Here is a 21,168-nt window from a genome sequence, read left to right as displayed (position 1 = left end):
TGAACAGAGGTGTGAAGGGAGATGTTTTTACTGCACATTTATGCCTTTTTAATTCACTTTTATTGTCATGAGACTGCGAAGTTGCTTGATCTGATGGGTTAATTTTTTTATTCAGATGGTTGGCTTATTAGATTAGGATTTATATTGGGATATCTCTGAAGTTTGGGTATCTGAAATGAACCCTCAGAATTTTTTCCCGTTGACAATTAATTTATTTTTAAACATAAGATTTTTTTTGAAGTGGAAAACGTGGGAAAGCCATACACAGAACAAAATGTCAAGTGGTGGAAGAGTGACGTTCCTGAAGGATTAATGTGCGTGTGTGCAGGTACTTACATAACTCAGGTTTTATCCAGAATAAGATGCAATATATGGCAGCAGGAGTCAACTCTTTGTTAACTTGCCAACACATCCTTTGCAAAACAGGTCACAGTCTGCTTCTAAATGTGTCTCTTAGAAGCCCCAAGCAGATGAAATATTAATCATAAAAGCTTTTTTTAATAAACGGGAGTGGTTTGCTCAAAAACTATGTCTTCACTTAATATCTTCATTATCCATTTTTTGATATATCCGAAATTTTTGAGTAGAGCGTATGTCTGAAAAGGTTTCTTATAATGTTTTGTTCCATTCTCCTGATTCTCGAATGTGATTTTTAAATACTACCTTACTTTAAATTCTATGAATAATAATAATTGTTTATTGTATCTATAAATATTACAAACATTTTCAATTTACTTTATCATTGAAATGTTGTCAAGACTTCGAGGACTGTGAATAACATTTTACTGAATGTATTTATAAACAAAGCATTTTCATATTTTGTTTTTTAAGACTTTAGATTTCTTTATTCCACCGTATTAATGTACTTCTTGTGACCGAGTAGGCATTGAAGCTTTAAATACATTTTACTTAAAAGTCGTGTTTTTCCAACCTATACTGTATATAGTACACTAACCAAGAAACATCTCCAGTGTGTGAAAGGTTACCCCATTCCAGCACAAAAAAGATAATACAAAAATATCCCAAAGCCATCCCCCATTATTATATAAGCACTTTCCCTCTCATGATTTCTTACTTTGGGCAGCTGATTCATCACAAAAGAAAAATATATCTTCATATTTTGTGTATAGATATATGCTCTACATTTGCAGTAAGGCTATGTTTTTCCAATCAGTGGCACAGCTCAGCTCTTGGGGAAGGTAATCTCTCAGACATTCTCTCTCAGATCCTCTCCAAAGCAGTGAGTCCCCTATTTCCATCATCCTTCTGGTTTCTCAGTCTCAGTTAAAGCCCTAGGTCCATCATTTCACCAATCTCATGACCTAAACTCCAACTTTAGTGTTGGTATGGGTTAACATCTCCACCATCCATGTTCTAGACATTTTTTCACCCATAAAATGTAGGTATGTTATCACGTACTTTAATAAGTGAAATGATACATGCAAAGTATAGCAGATATAAAATTTCTAGAAGTGGTAGTTTTTTTTTGTTCTAGTTCTATTTTTAAAACATACTTAACAGTTTTAAAAAAGAAATTAGTGATAATTAGTAAAGAATTTCATTTAAGCTATGAAATCAATTCCCTATATACTTAATTGAAAATAGGACAAGCTTTTCTAAAGAAAAATACTATATATAATATTTAAGTAGCTCATCATTTTCGCATCACCTGCCTCCCACCTGCAGTGTTTGTCAGGAGTAGTAGCTAGAGCATGTGTGTGCTCATGTGTGTAATCTGAAAAAAGTGATTAACAGGGTATATCGTTGTACAGTATGCTTGGAAACTGTTAATATTGGCAGCTTTGTAAGAAATTGAATGTTTGGGGGAACAGTTTCTTGATAGGAAATAGCTTGGAGTGTTCAAAATTAATCCTGGTCTCATGATTTCTAAATCGCTAAGTATTATTGTCTCCATTTGAAATGGAAAGGTACTAAATTTGTGACAAGTGCCTCTTAACTTAGTGACTCCTTATTTTCCACATTTCCTTGGTATTATTACTAGCCATTAAGGACTTTTCCACTGTAAATAAAACCTCTCTTTGAGCTCATACAAGTGTCTTACTTATTCTTTAAGATATCTGTGCATTTTTATTAATGTGCAACCCAGGAACCTGTTATTTGCTTTGTTGTTCTAAATGTCAGTGTTTACATACTGATTGATTTGTGAGAGTAATTCATCTCCAAAATCTAATTTTAACCTTTCAGAGTAGAGAAAAGGAAACTAACTGATCCACTTGAAGCTTTAAAAGAGAAATACTTGAGACCTTCTCCAGGATTCTTATTTCACCCACAAGTAAGTATTTTGCGTTTGAGATTTCAAACTTGTAAATTAACTTGTTGATCCTGAAAAGCAGGTGCAATGAAATGAAAGAAATCTTGAGTACACTAGGATTTCCTATGACGCTGCTGTGGAAGAACACAGGAAATTCTAGCAGAATGAAACCCCAAGCTCTTTAAAGAAAAAGTAATTAATATATATGTAAAAATAACATGGTTATGGGGTTAAATTGTTGTGCGCTCTTCATTACTTATTGAGCCAAAGTGCATTTTGCAGTAAGCCGAGCTCAGTCAAGGAAGTAAATATTGAAGTTGTCTTTTGTGTGTCAAGGTTGCTGATACTAAGATATGGATCATACTGTGACTCGTCCCAAACTCATGAAGGCCGTTCTTGTTCTTTTAGTACTTAGATAAAAACAGGAAATGAGTCTACCTGACAAGTTGTTACCATAGAGGGTGAAGGAATTTATCTAGAGACCCTGGGCATTCCAGCACAGTTCTGTAATAACACAAGAAACCATCACAAAACACAGAGGTATTTGTTGAGTGCAGTCATGTTCATTTATCAAAATATATACAGCTTTTCATTCCAAGGAAAGTACAAAACAGTATCTAATTGATCAATCTCTGTGTCTCTACCCTTAAACTAGTTTACATATTATTCCACATCTGGAGAATTGCATTGAAAGAACAAATATATAAACATTTCGAATTGGTGTTTAAATTTTAATTTTGTTTTTTCTGAAAGGATATAAGCTATCTCTGATCTTTATATATAGAAAAGATTCATAAAAATATCTGAAAACAGAATAGATTAATTTATTTTGTTGCAAGATGTTCAAACTGGAAAGTATAGTTCTCTAGTAAAGCTGCTAGAAATTTATCCAAACTCTCTTACAGAAAGTTTGGTAATTAAATTAATAAATTAGGGATGTCTAATTAAATAGGAATTGTCTTTCCTTGTTGCCTCTTATTTATTGTTTCAGATACCTTTTCCAAGTCCTGATCAAGAGCAGAAGAGTTGGAATAATTAGAGAAATCTATTATTGCTCCAGAGTTCTCACTTGAATTCCAGTTGAGATAATATATGTTAATATATAAAGTTTTAGGAACATTCTAGTTAGTATTACCTTTGTAATAATAAGGCTAAGAAGGTTATCATTTACATAATTACTTTATGGAAAGGAACTAAGCTCCAAAAGAGTAACTGTTGATTAATAAATATTTTATATTAGTCTGATCTAAGTATTGCTTGTAAGGATTCTTTGGCTAAATACAATATGCATTTTGTATTAGAAATTCTGAAAGTATACCATTTTTGATTATCTTACTTTCTAAATAGAAATTATATATATCTATAAGGGTCAAATATGTATATATTTTAATTATAACATTCAAATTGTTTTTATATACTGATAATTTTTAAAAATCTAGTAATTGATCACTTCAGAACTGATTGCTTTGGGTATCTGGCATATTGGAGATTTGGAATGTGTCTTGGAGTAACTCAATCAATCTGACTGTACTGTCTAGTTGCATTGTTGTGGCCGCCTGGATATCCTGAATTAATCTAGACAATTGCTTTTCATGGTCATTTTATCTTTGGGGAAAATCCAGACATTTCATGGTGCAAAATCTAGTAAACAAGGTAGATGAGGACACACTGTAATATTTTTAACATCCTACACCTCCATGGGATGGCACTGAGCAGTACCATTCACCATATTTTTCATGTTATGTTATAGAGACACTCATGAAATAGGACTTCCAGAACTGTTTCTTAAGGTGGTAAGAATGATAGGATAAGTGTGTTCAAAACAAGGGGAGTATTTAAAAAGAGATTAATGGCAATATGTCTTTAATTGTACTAAATTTTTGAAAATTTGAAGATTCACCATATATTTTGATCATAGCTCATATAGACCACACTTAGCATTGAGCCTGGTCTGTGGAAGGGCCTAATGACAAAGAGCTTTTACTAATGGATGCAAAAGAATCCCATGGTGAATATCAAGGGATATTAGGAAAATGCCCTCTTTCTATCCTGAGTCAAATTTCTTCGCCAGGACTATGCCAGGTCTCTAAGAGTACTTGGAAAGATGCTTACTGTGTCTTGGCATGACCTCACTGGGCATGAGGGTAGCACTGAGCAAGCACCCAAAACTGAAAGGCTTGCCTCTGTTCCTATGACTTGCTGTCATTTCATAGCTAAGTAAGTCCTTGCATAAACCCACTCTCTGTTCTGTTTATCATCTAATGTATATTGTATGTTGTGGTGGTACATCCCTGTAATCCCAGGACTCTGCAATACTGAAACAGATTAGAATTTTTGAACCCAGCTGGGCAATTTAGTGACATAGTGAGACCCTGTCTCAAAATATAAAGTGAAAAAGTACTGGGGATGTAGCTTCATATGAACACTCTGGATTCAATCTTAACTATTGCAAACTAAATAAAAAATTATAGCAAATTACATAAATTACATAGTCCCTTTGCACTTCCAAATCTTCTTCAAAATGGGAATGCTATCTGTCCTGTTTCTCAGAGTTATCGTACTAATAAAACAGATCATATTTTCAGTGCTTAAAGGAGAAGATTTTATAAACAGATATGTCAGTGCTTGGGAGTGATGTTCTCAGGACAAGGGAATATCACTTGCAGTTTTTGTATATCTGCATTCTATCAAAATATCCCTCTGTTGCACAATCCCTAGTCCATTATATGTGAACTCTTCGATAAGTATTTATTAATTTTATCAAAATGTTAGCCATTTTAATACCTTATGTAATAAAATTTGTATTTTAAAAGTTTATTAAAATACTTAGAAGACCGTGAGCACATACATCAAAGTTAAGAGATAAATCCTTACAGTTTAAGTTTCTCTGTTCAAATGTTGAAGGAATATATTTGCTATACCAGGCCACAATTTATCCTTTCATTCTCTCTTAGAAATCACTTAGTTTACTACATGACAGAAATAATCAGTATAAAAGTATATAAATACTCTTTATAAAATATAATGTATTCTTTATCATTGGCATTATTAAAAACATAGGCACTGAATTTTGCAGAAAATGGTCTGCATAGGCATTTTTAAATTATTCTTGATATCTTGTCTACAATGTAATTTTGAAAAGGAGCTGTTCATTACAAAGAAGTGAGAGGGAAGGAACGGCACGACTGTGTGATCCCTGTGAGATGTCTGTTTCATGGATTTCTCTTTTGGGTACTGTGCAGTCACACTGGTAGCTCATTTGAACTACTAGAGAAATTATTTCGCAATTACACTATTGTAAAAGTGGCTATTATTCCTTGGTTTGATTTTCTAGTCTTTTAATTTTATTTTTGGTTGCTTTCACATTCTATTATAAAGGTTTGGCTTTCTGTAATCTGCAGCGAAGACTCCTACTTAAGTTCCTGTTCATTTTTATCATTTATTTTTTTGCTCTTGTTTCCTGATTATATAGTTAGTTCACTGCAAGGAACTGAGACTGTTAATCCTTTCCTAAATTGTCATGGACACATTGATGTGCAACTCACTTAAGTCTTTTACCACTCATCTTTCAGTTTGTTTTCAGTAAATGTTTCCTGTTAGTGCACTTCTCCTGTGATTAAGCTTTCATTCTTTGAAACTTATGCATCTTCCTTATTAAAGATAACAAAAAGTAAAGAAAACAAGTGATACTCCTGCTTTAACAAAGAAAAATGATGATTAAGGGTATAATGTTTTTGTTAACTGGAAGCGTTTTTAACCCCCTAATGTTTTTCCTGGATGACTCTCGCCATAGATTATATAAATAACTAGTCCCTTAGTTCTTTGAATTAATATTAAGTGTTCTGATGACTGATGGTCCAAGTTCTGTACTGTTTGTAGTGAGTTTCCAAGAGCATTATTCAACTATCTACGCTTCAGGAAGTATTATATATTCCTTGTTGACATTGTAAAACACAGGGGGTTGGACTTTGCAGAAAATTGCTTTTCAGTTATTAAAGCAAAACTTGGGGATATTGTTTTGTAACGAGTAATAACAAATGCAAAGCATTTGCTTAGTTGTAATGTTTGGTAATAGATAGCATTTATTTTTCTTAGAATAAAGGACATTTTCATTTATAACCTTTATTCTAAAATTTATTTTGCATAATAGAGGAAGGTCAGTAGTATTACAAAAATATTTAATTTTTATTTCTAAAATTGTCACTGAAGGTATGGTTAAATCACAAGTGAAAATTGCTAAATTAGTATGAATGTCTATTTCTCAAAGGATACATTTCAGTAAAGATACCAACACAGAAGTAATTTTTGTTTTTGTTTCAATTTTGCTCCCAGTTCCAAGTGCCTGATCAGAGAACTTGGGTAAGTTTCCTGCTTATGTTTTTGACTGAAGTAATGTAGCATTAAAAAAAAAAAAAGCTTACCTTCTAAATTGTTGTGTAGATATAAAGAATTTTTAGCCCCTTTCCATTAAATGATATGGCTTCAATAGATAATTTGTCAAATTTCATAGTATGTTTAGATATAATTGAGCATTTAATAAGCCATAAATAGTTTATGGAATGATTTTATATGATAAATCTGACCCATTCTTCATAATTATATGTTCATGCTAAACTCTTTCTGGACAGCTGGGAGCACATTATTAAACCAGACTTTGAGATGGGTCCCTAAATGGAAGCAACCATTGTTTGGGGACAGAATGTTACATATGCTTTTGCTCAAGCCTCATAGAGGATACAACCTGGACTTACATGTACACACAGGCTGACACTGGAATTCTCATCCATATATCCCAAGGCAGAATTGGCTATTTGGGAAAAGACTTAATTGTTTAAAAGACCCTATTGCAGTAGTGAATAGAATTTTTTAGTAGTATGTCTTAGTTCAACTTTTAACTACTATTTCCAGATACAGTTGTTTTCAGTTAATTATAAAAAGGGACAGCTTTTTTTTGCTGTTGGGAAAGATCTTTAACATACAAAGAATTCTTTTGGTTTGTTTGTTTTTGTTATTTTGAGACAAGGTTTCACTAGTGCAGGCTGGCCTTGAACTCCCTTATGCAGCACGGGCTGGCCTTGAACTCACAGTGATCCTCCTATCTCAGCCTCCCCATGCTAGGATTACCGGTGTGTGCCATTACATGCAGCAAGATATGAAGAATTCTATTTGACTTTCATCTCTATGTAAAATTTGATCAATGAAAATAACATATTTCTCGAAATTTCCTCGTAGTATGTATGTCTTTACTTTTTCATTCAAAATTATGCTGATTTCTGAGGAATGAAGAAATTCTTAGAATACAGTTCAGCTGTCTTTTGAAAGCCATTATAAAGTTACTAGGTTATTAAGAAATAATTTTAATTGAAGCACTTTAGCACTTAACTTATGTTTGATGTCAGTGTTTCTTTACAAGAATTCCTCCATTTTGTCTCTTGTGGAATGTGTGACATGTGTAGGAAGATTGATTGTTTTCACCCTGATAGATTCATTGATGGATTAAGTTCACATTATTAAAAAATATAAAAATGTCCAGGGAGGAAGGGAGGAGAAAGAAAGAGACAGCGACACAGAGAGAGAGAGAGAGACAGAGGCAGAGAGAGAGAGACAGAGAGAGAGAGAGAGAGAGAGAGAGACACGGAGAAACAGAGTAAGAGACAGAGACAGCGAGAAACAGAGAGACTACCTGCCACAAAATTGTGTGGTCAGTGTGGTTGCTCTTTTTCTGATTACATTTCCGTGTTTCCTCTTCTGTCTTTCCTGACTGAGGTCTGTCCTGTGTATCTTGTCTCTTGACTTTTGTCTTTTTAAGGTACACTAGCTATACTGTTACCCTACATAGCATGACTAGTCATTTTACTAACTTACAAAGCTAATTCAGAATTTAAATTAGATTTTCTTTGCTTATACTACAACAATGTAGAAACCGCCATTGCAGTGCTTTGGAAATGCTTCCAGTCCTTTGACTGCCATGTGTTTTTTTTTTTTTTTTTTTTTTTTTTTTTTTTTTTTTTTTACATTTTCATTGTAAAATATAGTGAAGATACATGTTTATAAATAGTGATAAAAGCTCTGAGTGATTTTACAGACATGACTTGAATATAATACAAGGAGTGATCCAAACTTAAAATATTAATATTTGCTTCTCCTTCAAATGACTAGGATTTTGAGATTTCTCAAGATTATCAAGTGTATAAATATAGAAAACTGCCTAATCTACAAACTTTCCCATCATAAGTTATTTATGAATAGTTAGTTATTTTATGATAAAGCTGTGTATAATCTAATTGTGAAACATTAGGTCACATAATTCATATAGCCTTTGGACGTATCATTTCATATAATCAAGTTGTCATTTTGATAGTTTTAATGAGAAACTTTTATGCCATCAATTACTGGTGCCAGACAATAAATATTAAGCTAAGTGCTCAGGACTCAGTTGATGATATCTTGCCTGTTGAAATATTTTTAAAAACACCAGCTTTATTTGACTAGAGACGTAGCTACATTTTTTGGTAGGAGCAGGGGAATTGTGTCTAAATGTTAGTTTGCGTCAGTATGAAGTTACTAGCCTCTTGGGTAATGAAAGGGGTGAAACAACTTCCTCTTCCAGGCATCTGGCTGCAGATATCATCAACAATTCCTCTATATGTAAATAAAAATTTCTGTTCCATAGGGAAAAACTGCCATTTACTGATAAGAGATTACCCTCAGATATTAATGGGTCATATAGCAAGACATTTCTAAAATATAAGTTTTTCCTCCTTTAATTTCCACATTGTCAGCAAATTTCTTATTTATAATGATACACATTACCTTTTTCTTTGGATTTTTTATAAGCACAATATACATACATAGATTTTGTCCCATATGTCCCAAATTATCTTGCTTTTCAAAATGTAAGTCAGACTTTAAAGTGAATATCAAGACTGTCTACTGTGTAAAATGTGTGTTACTTCATGGAAGGAATGAGTCGGACCACATCGCAAGACAAACTTGAGATTGTGACACATCTGTTAACTAAAGCTCACTTGAGGTTAGCGCTTAGTCTAGGGTGGATACTGTGGTTGATACTAGTCACAGCATTGCTAATTTAATTCACCTGGTGGATGTCTGGTGGTGTAAGTCACTCTTCTCTTTTCTAATGAGGATTCTTATTCTTTCTAATTGATTAAATACTATAAGAACAAATCTGAGGAGGCTAAGAGGAAAATTCATTGAGTAGATTTTATGTCACTTCAGTTGTTGCTGACTAGGCAAAGTGTGTGTGTGTGTGTGTGTGTGTGTGTGTGTGTGTGTGTTAATAGCTACCTTGAGCTCACTTACTCTTCTCCCTCTTTGCTCACTCTAATTTAATCCTTTTTTTCATTAGATGCTAGAAGCCAAAGGTGGGGGTGGTTTATAAGAGGGGCACTGGAGTAACCTCTATTCTTTTTCCTATTATCTTTAAGAATGTCATTATTTAGCCATCAAGCCCATAATATATTTTCTTGTTTCTTGATGGTTTTCTCAAATTGAAACAGTTTGAGGTAAAGTAATCACAGTGATCTTTCTTCAAAAGGAGCTAGCTATTAGCAGCTACAAACACAAGACACATTTCTCAACAGCCAATTGCTCTCAAATAACTTGAACAACTCGTAGTTTATGTGTGCTAGAGATGAAAGTTGAGAATAATAATAGTCATGAGTAAGCTATTTTCCATATAAAGGGGAAAGTGTTTCAATGAGACATATTACTGCAGGAATCGGAGTGTGTCAGCAGGGTGGACACTCACATGATTTAAAATCACTAGATAATGGAAACTTTGCCCAATGTTAAATGTACATAAATAAAACATTTATAATCATCACCCATGCTTTTACTGTTCTTCCCAACAAATACATGCGATCATGACCCTTACCCCTGCTTGTTATTGCTAATTAACATGAAGATGAGAGGTCATTTTTTACTGAGACAATTTATTCCATGGTGGCTGTAATATCAAAATAATATCCTTCAAGGAACAATTAGAAGGAATAGAGAAGGAATAAATGGAAATAAAGTAGTATCATAAAGTATTTCTAGATTGATTTTTAATAAATAAGATGCAAAGTAATGTGAAAATGCTAATATTCTGACTAGAAAGGGGTAATGTCTCTATTCTGCAGACAGTATTTCCTCCAACCTCTCTCTGAGCAGCAGCATCATTCCATATCTCTGCTCTGTGATCAGTATGTGTCAAAATCCTTCATAGTGACAAATGTGCTGTCCACTTGCATCTGTGGAGAATGTTTTAGCAGCTGAATGATTATGAATCAAACCCTTGAGCTTATAGCCCTTGCTGCCTCCCAATGTGTTCACATTTGTCGTCTGACAAGTAAATGTATCTTGACTTTCCTTTGAGATTTTTTGCCTACTGTTTGATGAAAGACATTTGGCAAATTGGCAGTGGTACCCTGTCATTGCAATTTGTAGCTAACATTAGGAGTCTGGGCATGAAATGAGAGGGCAGGTTCCAGGAGAAAGTGAAAAAAGGAACCAACTAGAACATGCATAGTCATTTGAAGAATCAAACATTCACTATTACCTAGGTGAGAATTGTGTTCTCATTTAGGAAGTTAATAATATTCTGTCCATTGGTGTGCTCACTACGTATACATTTTGTTAATTATCCTTTTAAATGGGAAATGTTTGAACTTGTAAATTACATCTCCTCTGTCTTGCTGTTGCATCAGTAAAGGACTTAGCCTCAGGTTGACCAGTTACTCGAGTGTGTAGTTCTTACTTTCTGGACCTATTTGTGTCTCTGGTCTACACACTAAGTGTAAGAAATACACAGTATTTTTTTTTTTTAATATTTGGAAACAAATTGATTTAGCAAGGTATCCTGAGAGTATGCTTTGTCTACTTAAAGATTTAGTAATAAGTAGCTTCTAAACAAAATGTGAGCCCCAAGGAAACAACCTTTGGGGACAGTTGAAAGAAAAAGGAAAATCCCTGTAACTATAGTGGTTAAAGGTCAAGCCAAATTTAAAAGTAATATCATCTCCTAATTGTAGTTTTCCAAATATGTGTGTAGCTGGACAAAAACCTGAATATGAAAAGGAAAACTAATTAAGGTTGTTAGGATTAGGCAAAATGTTTTTCAAGAATATTTCTCTGATATATACTTACATGAATTTTTCCTCTTGCATTACAGTATACGTATGAGATTACATTATTTAAAATTATTTTCATATGTAACTGTCAGTTTAGTGCTATCTTTGCTTAGAACAAACTATTTTACCTAACTTCTTTTTTATGTAACCCCATTAGAATGTTTGCATATTCAGTTATTAGTTTAAGATAGTCTTAGGTGACATACCTCTTACATATTTAATTTTTTTCTTTCTAGATTATATATATTTGATGTAAGCTACAACTTTTAAATTTGATGTCATTTCTTTCTGCGAGTTATACTTCTGAAACTCCGTGGCTCTCATATTTTATAGTATAAAATGTGATTGAAAGCTACAGTAAATGTTTACATTTTTCAAAATTGTTATAGTAAAAGACATATTACTATCAATTCCTTTCAAAATATCCTGCCTTCCTTCAAACACCCTTATCCCACCATTGTTTCTACTTTCTGAGGCTGTTCTGGAAGTCTTCTTTTGTATCTTTATTTTGCTGTCCTGGCTGCCTTAATGCACTGAATTGATCAAAATGTTTACCTTTCACAATCATTTTCGCTTTGGGGAAGAGCTAGATGTTGCTAGGTATTAGATTTGATGAGTAAAGTAGATTAGGACACACTGCGATGTTTTTATGATCCTGTCTTTCTGTTCAGTGGCACTCAGCAACACATTCACTGTTACCTTTTAAAATACCTTGGAAAGGTACTCATGAAAGAAGTCTCCCAGAACTGCTTCAGAAAGTAGCAAGGATGATGGGATAAGGGTGTTGGAAGTGAGGGGGAATATTTTGATGGGAATATGGAAGTGCACGTTTTACTGTAATAAATTTTATATGTCCATCAACAAATGAACTGGTAAAGAAAATGTGGTATTTACACGCAGTGGAGTACTACTCTCCTATAAAGACAGGTAGACATGGGTAATTTTAGGACAATATATGCACCTTGAAACTGTAATGTTAATTAAAATAAATGAAGCACACAAGCTAAGAATTGCATAGATTCTTTTATATTAGAAACTCAAAATATGAATGAAGAGCAAAATTAAAGATAGGTAATAGGAAGTAGGGAGATCTTTCTCAAACGAGGAAGGGATCAAGAGATAAAAGGAGTGGGAAGGGGAGGAGAGATTGGGGATGAAAAAAGGAATCAAGATGTGCTTTGTGTATGTACCAGCTCTACACAAGGAATGTAAGCATGCATCACCAACATGTACTAATAAAAATAAAAATGAAAATATATATTTCAATCAACATGTGTACCTAAGAAAGGCATATAATACTTTTATCTAAAATTGCAGTTTACTTTGCTATCCATAATATAATATTGTTACTTAATTACATAAACATTAATCTCTTTTCATCCCTCTTACATAATTCACTGCCCAATTATACATTGGATTGCTATGAAACCTAAGGTCTTGTGGAAAAAAAGTTCGTCTAGCACTTTATAAGCTTAAGTCTACTTTTATTTCCCAAATCTGTCATCCTATTATTTGTTCAGTATTTAGACCTAAAACTACTCAGAATACTCAGAAGATTTCTTGCTTTCACATTAATAATATTCCTGGCTTGCCAGAGATTATGTCAAAAGAAAACTTGTCAGGCCCTTCATGGTCTTGTGTTTTGCTTTTCAGATGTCAGCTATTGAAAACATGGCAGAAAAGCTAGAGAGCTTCAGTGCCCTGAAACCCGAGGCCAGTGAGCTCCTCCAGTCTGTGCCCTCCATGTTCAACTTCCGGGCACCTCCCAATACCTTGCCAGAGAACCTGCTGCGTAAGGGAAAAGAGCGTTATACCTGCAGGTAACTGCACAGTTCGTATGGCTGACTTTCCAAAAATCTCCCTCTGATTTCAGAAGGCCCTGTTGTTTGTTTTGGAAGTTATTCTTGATTGGATGATTAATAACCACCATGATAGATTTTAGGCACTTCAAAGTGGTCTGTATTTGGCGAGATAGAAAAACAGCAGTTTTTTAAAAAATTATTATTAGATGAGAATTTTAACACAGACCATTTGGTTGTGATAAATGAGGTTGGAGGTAGTCCAAATACTATCTACTTGTCTCACTTTGATATTTATGAAGTTTCTTTCGCAGTTAATTATTTTCTGCTAACGGTAAAATACTACTGTCTTCTAGCGCACATTTGTTAATTGTACTGGCATTGAAGAATAAAGATATTCAGGAAGGATGAACAAGGTCTAGAAGTGAAGAAAACTAGTTAACAGCTTCCTTGTTATTCATCAGTAAAAGTCTAAAGTTTATTTGATTTTTCTGGTTTTAGGGTGTTCTTAAAAAATAAATTGTGCTTATAATTTCTGAATTGTCTATAGAAATTTGCACTGTCTGATTGATTCAGGCATATCGTTGATCTGCTCTTTGGAAAATGTGTCACTTTCTGTCCAGAAGAGCTTTTATGGGAACATACCTTGATGGATGAAGTCTCAGGATCTTGTCTGATCTGGTACCATTCAGTGCACAGGGAATTGTCACCATGACTGACATGTAAAATGAGTCGAAACACTTGAAATATGTTTATATTGACCCAGAATCACAAACTCTTGTCATTTTTTTATTCCCTTGTCTGGTTCAGTTTTGTAAATTTAAAGATACGGAGTTAATAAAAGAGGCATATGCGGGTCATCAGAACTGATGTCGATTTTCATAAACTACTTTCTTATGCAGGCGCAAATTCAAGCAGATCTCATAAAGCAGCCTTTATTTGTAGAGTTATTTATATCTCTAGAATGGCTTTCTTGCAAATTTTAAATACCGAAGACATATGAGTTCCATGCAAGATTAATTAACCAGGAATAAGCATCTGGCTGCTCTGTGGCTGAGAGAAGTAAAGTCGACTGTGCTGACTTTCTCTTATAAACATCTTTCCATAACAGATACTGTGGTAAGATTTTCCCAAGGTCTGCAAACCTCACACGGCACTTGAGGACCCACACAGGAGAGCAGCCTTACAGGTTTGACAATGATTTTTCTGAATATCTTGGTAAATATTGTAAACGTCAAAGTGGACCTGCAGGTACAGTTTTAAGGGAGGCCATGTGTATATGTCTGAATGTATGTCTACTCTAATGTTAATCAGGAAGATTTAACTGATTAAAAGTAAGAAAGCTCGAATTTCTTTAGTCAAGGCTTCCTACTTCTCAGTTTATAAAAAGTTTAGTAAAATGTTTAAAAAGATAAGAGTTGAAGAGATGTTAGTCTTATAAATTTTTATCATTATTTTAGTCTTTTCTTGATGATCAGTACTCTTTTATTGATAAAAATATAACTTTGCACTTTCCGTTTGCTGTGCATCAGATCTGTGCCAGGAGAGTTAACGACCTCTTTTTTTATACTTTGTTTTTCTAAAACAGCTAAATCACTATTTTAGGTCCCAGGTTAAGAAAAAGAATGACATTTTAATTAATTAATTAATGCAGGGAGGAGGAAAAAAGAAACAGATAAAATCGAGTGTATTACAGAAAAGTGCCAATTCTTTTTTTGTTGTTTTCTTTTCTTTCTTGATACTTTTTCTTTTTCTTTTACTTTCTTTTATTTTTTATTTTTGTACTAGGACACAAACTCGGGGCTTCGCGCTTGGCAGGTGCAGCACCGCTGAGCTATATCCCTGGCCCAAAAGTGCCAATTCTACCAACAATTTCCAAAAGTACCTCTTAGCTTATTCCATTAAAGGTCAAAATCAGCCATATAACACATGTGACATATCTATTTAATATTATTGTTTACAAAAGAATAAAAATAAGCAGCATGGCCTTCCCCAAGTTTAAAACAGAATTTTACATTATTTAATGTGCAGTGTTTTGTGTAAAGTATTAGGAATTTAGGAATTCTTTTTCCAAGAATAAATGATATTTATCTTAAACAATGTCATAATTTCATTCTCCTTTGAAACTCTTATGCATTGCATATGTGTAAAATTATTTTGGTCTGAACACTAATTTTATTTAAAATAAGCAATTGATTCAGTTTCAAAGTTTTTTTTACATAACATAAAAAATGAACAAGTCAATGTTTATTTGAAGTTAAGTAAAATTTTAGTAAAAAACTAAAATGATTTGAACTCAGAAAATCAATGTTTTCTTTAATTCTTTGATTTGTTATATTTTACAAATTGCTAATCATAAGTTATGTTTCAACTTTATGCGTAATAGAATGTACTTGGTATAACAGCTCTCTAAAAGATACGATAATGAGAAGTTTTAGGTAATTTCTCATTTAGTGAAAATTCCATCTCCCAGGAATTCTTCTTAAGGAGAAGAAAAGATTTCCATATCCAAATGTTATGGTCAAGGCTATTGGTATACAGCTACGATATTTCACTCATTTACTCTTTCTTTTTGTATCTGAGCACAACGGTTTTGTTCTACTTTCTAGATGTTGTTATCATACATAGTATTTTTTAAATGTGAAAACCAGGATTTTGCCATAGCTGGAGATTGTGTGTGTGTGTGTGTGTGTGTGAGTGGGTGTGTGGGTGGGTGGGTGTGAGAAATCGAACTCAGGATCTTGCACTTGCTAGCAGGTGCTGTAGTGCCGAGCTATAGCCCTGGCTATAGCTGGAGATCTTAATCAAGTTGTCAAGCGCTTCTATATTACAAATTTCAAAAAATCAGATTATAGATGTTAACAGTGTTCAGAAAATGTGATATCAGAATTTAAACTCAGGTCCAAAGCTCTCCCTTCAGAATTTTTTTCCTTAGGCTATGATTTTTAAAAGCTTCTTTGAATCCATTATTTATCTCTGGCAAGCAGGAAATCCTAATAGCACATTAGCTACTGTATTCATTTTAAGAATTTTTGAAGCAGCCTTTATTTGAGGAGTCTTTTATCCAACTACTAATGTATTGGAATGGCTTGGATTTTTTATTTTATTTAAATTTTTTCCTTAGAGCACTCACTCTCCTGGCCAAGATGTTAGCAGGAGAGAGATATAAAGCCTGTCATTGGACAGGCTTTACTGGCTGCTTTTTTCAGATTTCATATATTTAATACTAGATTTGGAAAATTCTCTTTGATATAGAAATAGCAAATTGAAAACATATCAAAGACAAAATCTCTTTTCTTTATGATTTATGGAGAAAGTTTGATGAGTAAAGGTTCTTGTAAAGTGTTGGTAGGAGTGTCAGTTCTCAGATTGCTCTGCTTAGTATGACAAAATTATTAAAGTACTGATTATACTTCTCATTGTAGTGGGTTTTGGGATTCAACAGAGTTATTACAGGGAAGGCTCTGCGTTTATATACAATTTTGTTTTCAAAAGCAGAAGCAAAAGTCAGCTCCTGTCACTATAAGATTTTACACAAATTTATCAATATTATAAGCAATAAATATTGAGGATGCCAATGGCTTTTTAAGAGAAATTTAAATTAGTCCTCAATGGGGTTATTGTGGAGTAAGTACTACAATAGATTTATTTTTCTCACTGAACTGACTAAATATCTAGCATCACATGAGGACAGCTTAGTAGCCCAAGGACTCTTAAATAAAATGAGGTGATTTCTGAGTTAGAGTGCTAGAAATTGAGCCTGTACTCAGAAGTGGGACAAAAGCCCTTCACATAGAAGAACGAGTTAAGACTTTATTGGCCTCTAAGGTAGAAAATTTCACTTGAAAAACATTAGGAAAAATTCAGTTTTGTTTCTTTCAAGCAAAATACACAAAAATTACACAAATAAATGGTAAAATATTTGTCTTCAAATGCCAATAGATAATAACTTCATCAATTATAAAAGACACTTTTCTTCCTTCATCAAAGAACTGGGGGGGGGGTGGAAGCCTTACATATTGTATTTTTTATTTTATATTAAAACAAAAGATTGAATGATTTTATGATTATCAAGTGGAAAACTGAAATACTTAGCCAATCAATATAAATGCATGTTGGAATAACCCACCTTATTTAGAAGTGCTATTGAAATTGTAACTCTTTAAGGAAAATAAAAATGGAAAATTGGTGATACAGAGAGAAAGTTACTAAAACTCTTTGCTTTCCACCTAGAGGAGAATTTAACAGCATTATTACTTGCTTTTGTAATAGCATAAAGAGTATTAAAGGTCTTGGGACTCGTAATTATTACAAGTTAGGAAAACAGTGTCTTTGGTATCAGATTACACTATTCACATTGACTCAGTTTTGAAAGTTTGAGTGTGTTTGCTACATTGGGGGAAGTAAGAGAATTTTCTTTGGGATTAGCAGCAAGAAAGTGAGTTTACTGAGAAATTATTTAATTAGACTTTAATTTTGAATTCAGAAAGTATTTTTATTTTGGAGAGCACATGAATTTATTTCATGTTTGTCTATCAAGGATTCAATTGTACTGTACTAAACAGAAGATGAAAATGCTATGGTTTTTAATGCTCTGAATTTTTTCAGTTCATTTAAAACTTAGAATTTATTACCTTAATAAAATTGGTAATGATCAAGTCACTCATACATTATTGTGGTTTTTTTCATAAAGTCTCGATGAAGTTCTTTATAATCTTGGAAGTTTATTGGAATTGAATTCTTGCCTGTGTGAATAGTACCCTTCCTGGTGCCTTGACTGAAGTGTTTGTGTAAATGGGTGATAATTTTTGATCTCAGTTTTACTAGTCTTGAGAAATATCTTTGGATTTACTTGCAAATATTTTCTCTGTGTTTGTTTTCCAGATGCAAATACTGTGACAGATCATTCAGCATATCTTCAAACTTGCAGCGGCATGTTCGCAACATCCACAACAAGGAGAAACCGTTTAAGTGTCACTTGTGTGATAGGTGTTTCGGTCAGCAAACCAATTTAGACAGACACTTAAAGAAGCATGAGAATGGGAACATGTCTGGTAGGTAACTGTGTTATGAGGAAAAGATTTCATACTTTAAAAAATAATTGTGGTCTTTCTTATTTCCATTTTGACTCCCAAATCAGATTTGTCTATGAAATTAAGAGCAAGTTTCCCTTGAGGTTTTAGAATCATGTGAATAAAAGCTCATTGATTAATATACAACTTGGTGGCCTTATGTGGTTATTATCCTGCTGGATTCATCTCAGTGACCAATCTCAAGCAAAAGAAATCATGTCCCAGACTCACTGGGAATGTATGTGTCAAGGTTTCCTAAATTGCAGAGAACAATTTTTTAACTTATTGCAACAGAATGTGTGCCCTAAAGTAGGCAGAATTTCTGCAGCAGTAGCCTTATAATATTAACATAGAAACCATTGCTGCTTTTGTAGAAAGTCTGAAGGTCAGATAATCTTTATAAAGTAACTTTTTAAAAACTAGAAATAGAAGACTGGATCAGATCAACCCACAAAAAACAATGGATGAATTTTATTTTTGTCACAAATTCTGATATAAAATTAAGATAAAATTAACTGATAAAACACTAACCTTACCTTAACTGAAGCCTGCCAGGCCAGCACATTTTTAGCAGAGAGGATTGCTGGTCGTTTTGTCTTTGGTTTCTAAGACTTAAGCAGTGAGTCACTGACTAATATTTGCCTGTTGGCGTATATGTGGAGAGCCATGCCATGCAGTTACGATTTGTCCTAGAGTCAAAGAAGTGAATAAGGAGAAAGGGAATGAAGATGGAGTCCAGAAGAGATTTCAAGATCAGGAAAAAAAGTTGTATTTATGCAAACTATACAACTAACCTTAAGGAAATTATTTTATTATTAGTCCTTCCTCCCTGTATAAGCACATTGTCCATGATCTTGAATAGTGACTAAGAACGACATTCTGTTAATATTCTTCAAGTTAAAAGTCTAATGATCATGGCTTTAAAATATTAGATTTTAGGCACAGACATTAATCAAGTATACAGAGCGATTTCTGTGTGACCCTTCTAGTAGAGTACTACAATTTTCTCATCAGCACTAATTCAGGATAAAAAAAAGTTAAAAATGATAGCTTGCTAAAACTGAGTAATCATCTGTTAACCCAGATAATATGCTCTTGAAATAGAGGTGATGTTCTAACCTCTTATTTTTGTCATTTTAGGCTAATGATGAACTATTGAATTGCAGATACTTTGTCACCAAGATGAGCAGCATAAAGTTAATATAGATGCAAAATTTGACCACAGATAGAGTACTTATGTTTGTGCCAATTTATATAAAATGTATGGAAATCCCGGGAGACAGGTCTTGTTTCTGATTCTGTAGATGAGAAAACTGAAGACCATCCTATAATAGACAGAGCCAGTATTACCCTCTTAATACTGTATCAACTTGTGTGTTCTAAGTCTATGCACAGCTCAGCCTTCTAAATCAGAAGGTGAATTTTCAGTGCATTTTGAATCTTTATGTTGTAATTCATGTAGCATAGCAGCAATAAAAATATATTGCCTGCAACCAGTATTCATAATGGTTTCTTATAGCAGGGTCTCTTGAAGACCTGTCTCTAATTTGTGTCACACTGTCTGGTGATTAGATAAATACAAATGTTACCATCTCACAGTGTGGTAGGCTAAAAGTGTGAGAAAAATGACATCCATGGAGACTATACACTATGATCTTAATCATTTGGAATAGTTCCAAGGGACTTTCATGGGCCTATGTGGTACAATAAACAGGAAGGACTTTGACTGCCTATAAGTACTGTTATTAATATTCAAAAGGTGTGTTTATAGAATCAACACTGATCAAATTACAAAGGAGTGAGGTTGAAAATAAGTCGCCTGGGTAAATAACAGTCTTTGTTACAAAGGCTTTCTGCTCCACTCAGGTACGGCAACATCGTCACCTCATTCTGAACTGGAAAGCTCAGGTGCCATCCTGGATGACAAGGAAGATGCTTACTTCACAGAAATTCGGAATTTCATAGGGAATAGCAACCACAGCAGCCAGTCTCCCAGGAATGCAGAGGAGAGGTAACACTGCTTTTTATTCCCAAGTTCAGTGCCATCTAAGATGAGTGTTTCTACTGATGCCTTGCTGCTGTCACTTCGGGGCATCACTAATACTCCTGCTATGGCTGCGAGCCTTCGTTAAGTACAGGCTAAGTACCATATGAATTAATAGTTCTCACATACTGCTTTAATGTGCACAATAATCCTCTGAGATAGTGACTGCAGTTTTATTGCAGTAAAGGAATAGAGACATTGAAGGTTAAATGACTTGCCGGAAGTCACGTAAGCAATAAATGTGACTCAGCCCAGCCCATCTGGTTCCAGGATGACCATGCTGCTCTGCTTCTCCTGATAGGTAAACTGAGTATGTTATGAAAATTTCAGAAGGAGACAGGAAATTCACTACAAGGATTCAATGGAATTGCTGGCCGCTTGTGGTTACTATCATATATCATATATTATGTGTATTACAGATAATGTGACTATTTTTTCTCTACATTTGTCTCTCCTGCCCTCTCTCTATATATGCATGTATTTATGCATTAAATGTATAATGTCTTTGATGTTGAAGCTGTTGAAAATTGCTTAATTCAGATTCTTTCACTACTGTGTTCTTTCAAATGAATACTCATATAACTCTGATGATTTTATTTCCGTGGACTTAATTATTGTTTTTATTGAGCTAGTGCACTGGTTCCCTTTTCTTATCATTAACATCAAAGGTACTGGAAAAGAATCTCATTTAGTTCTGAGATTCTTATTCAGATTTCAATGCTGTTGATAAAAACACACTTACCTAGCTCTTTACCTTGTATGTGAAGTTCATCAAACTTTTTTTTGTCAAAACTACTAGATTAAATTTTCTTATCTGTATGCTATAATTAAATATCTGAAGTTGAGA

The 21,168-nt window shown here is 33.7% G+C and overlaps 1 protein-coding gene across 10 annotated transcripts in view; it reads left to right on the top strand.

The window, feature by feature from the left end:
• The window catches only part of Mecom (MDS1 and EVI1 complex locus), a 533,468-nt gene that overhangs the window by 503,621 nt on the left and 8,679 nt on the right, over positions 1–21,168 (top strand). For 7 of the 10 annotated variants that reach the window (XM_013145501.3, XM_013145498.3, XM_003463516.5 and 4 more), the window contains 6 exons: positions 2,206–2,293; positions 6,605–6,631; positions 13,060–13,226; positions 14,317–14,394; positions 18,090–18,259; positions 20,144–20,288. In XM_013145501.3, the coding sequence (XP_013000955.1) occupies positions 2,206–2,293; positions 6,605–6,631; positions 13,060–13,226; positions 14,317–14,394; positions 18,090–18,259; positions 20,144–20,288 (675 nt within the window). The remainder of the gene's footprint in view (positions 1–2,205; positions 2,294–6,604; positions 6,632–13,059; positions 13,227–14,316; positions 14,395–18,089; positions 18,260–20,143; positions 20,289–21,168) is intronic. The other 3 variants (XM_013145500.3, XM_005000772.4, XM_005000774.4) reach the window with 1 other exon arrangement.

This window comes from Cavia porcellus, unplaced genomic scaffold (assembly GCF_034190915.1).
Source record: "Cavia porcellus strain 051 isolate PalLab524CR breed Dunkin Hartley unplaced genomic scaffold, mCavPor4.1 scaffold_17, whole genome shotgun sequence".
In the NCBI taxonomy this organism is placed as follows: domain Eukaryota; kingdom Metazoa; phylum Chordata; class Mammalia; order Rodentia; family Caviidae; genus Cavia; species Cavia porcellus.
This window is presented reverse-complemented; position numbering and strand designations above follow the sequence as displayed.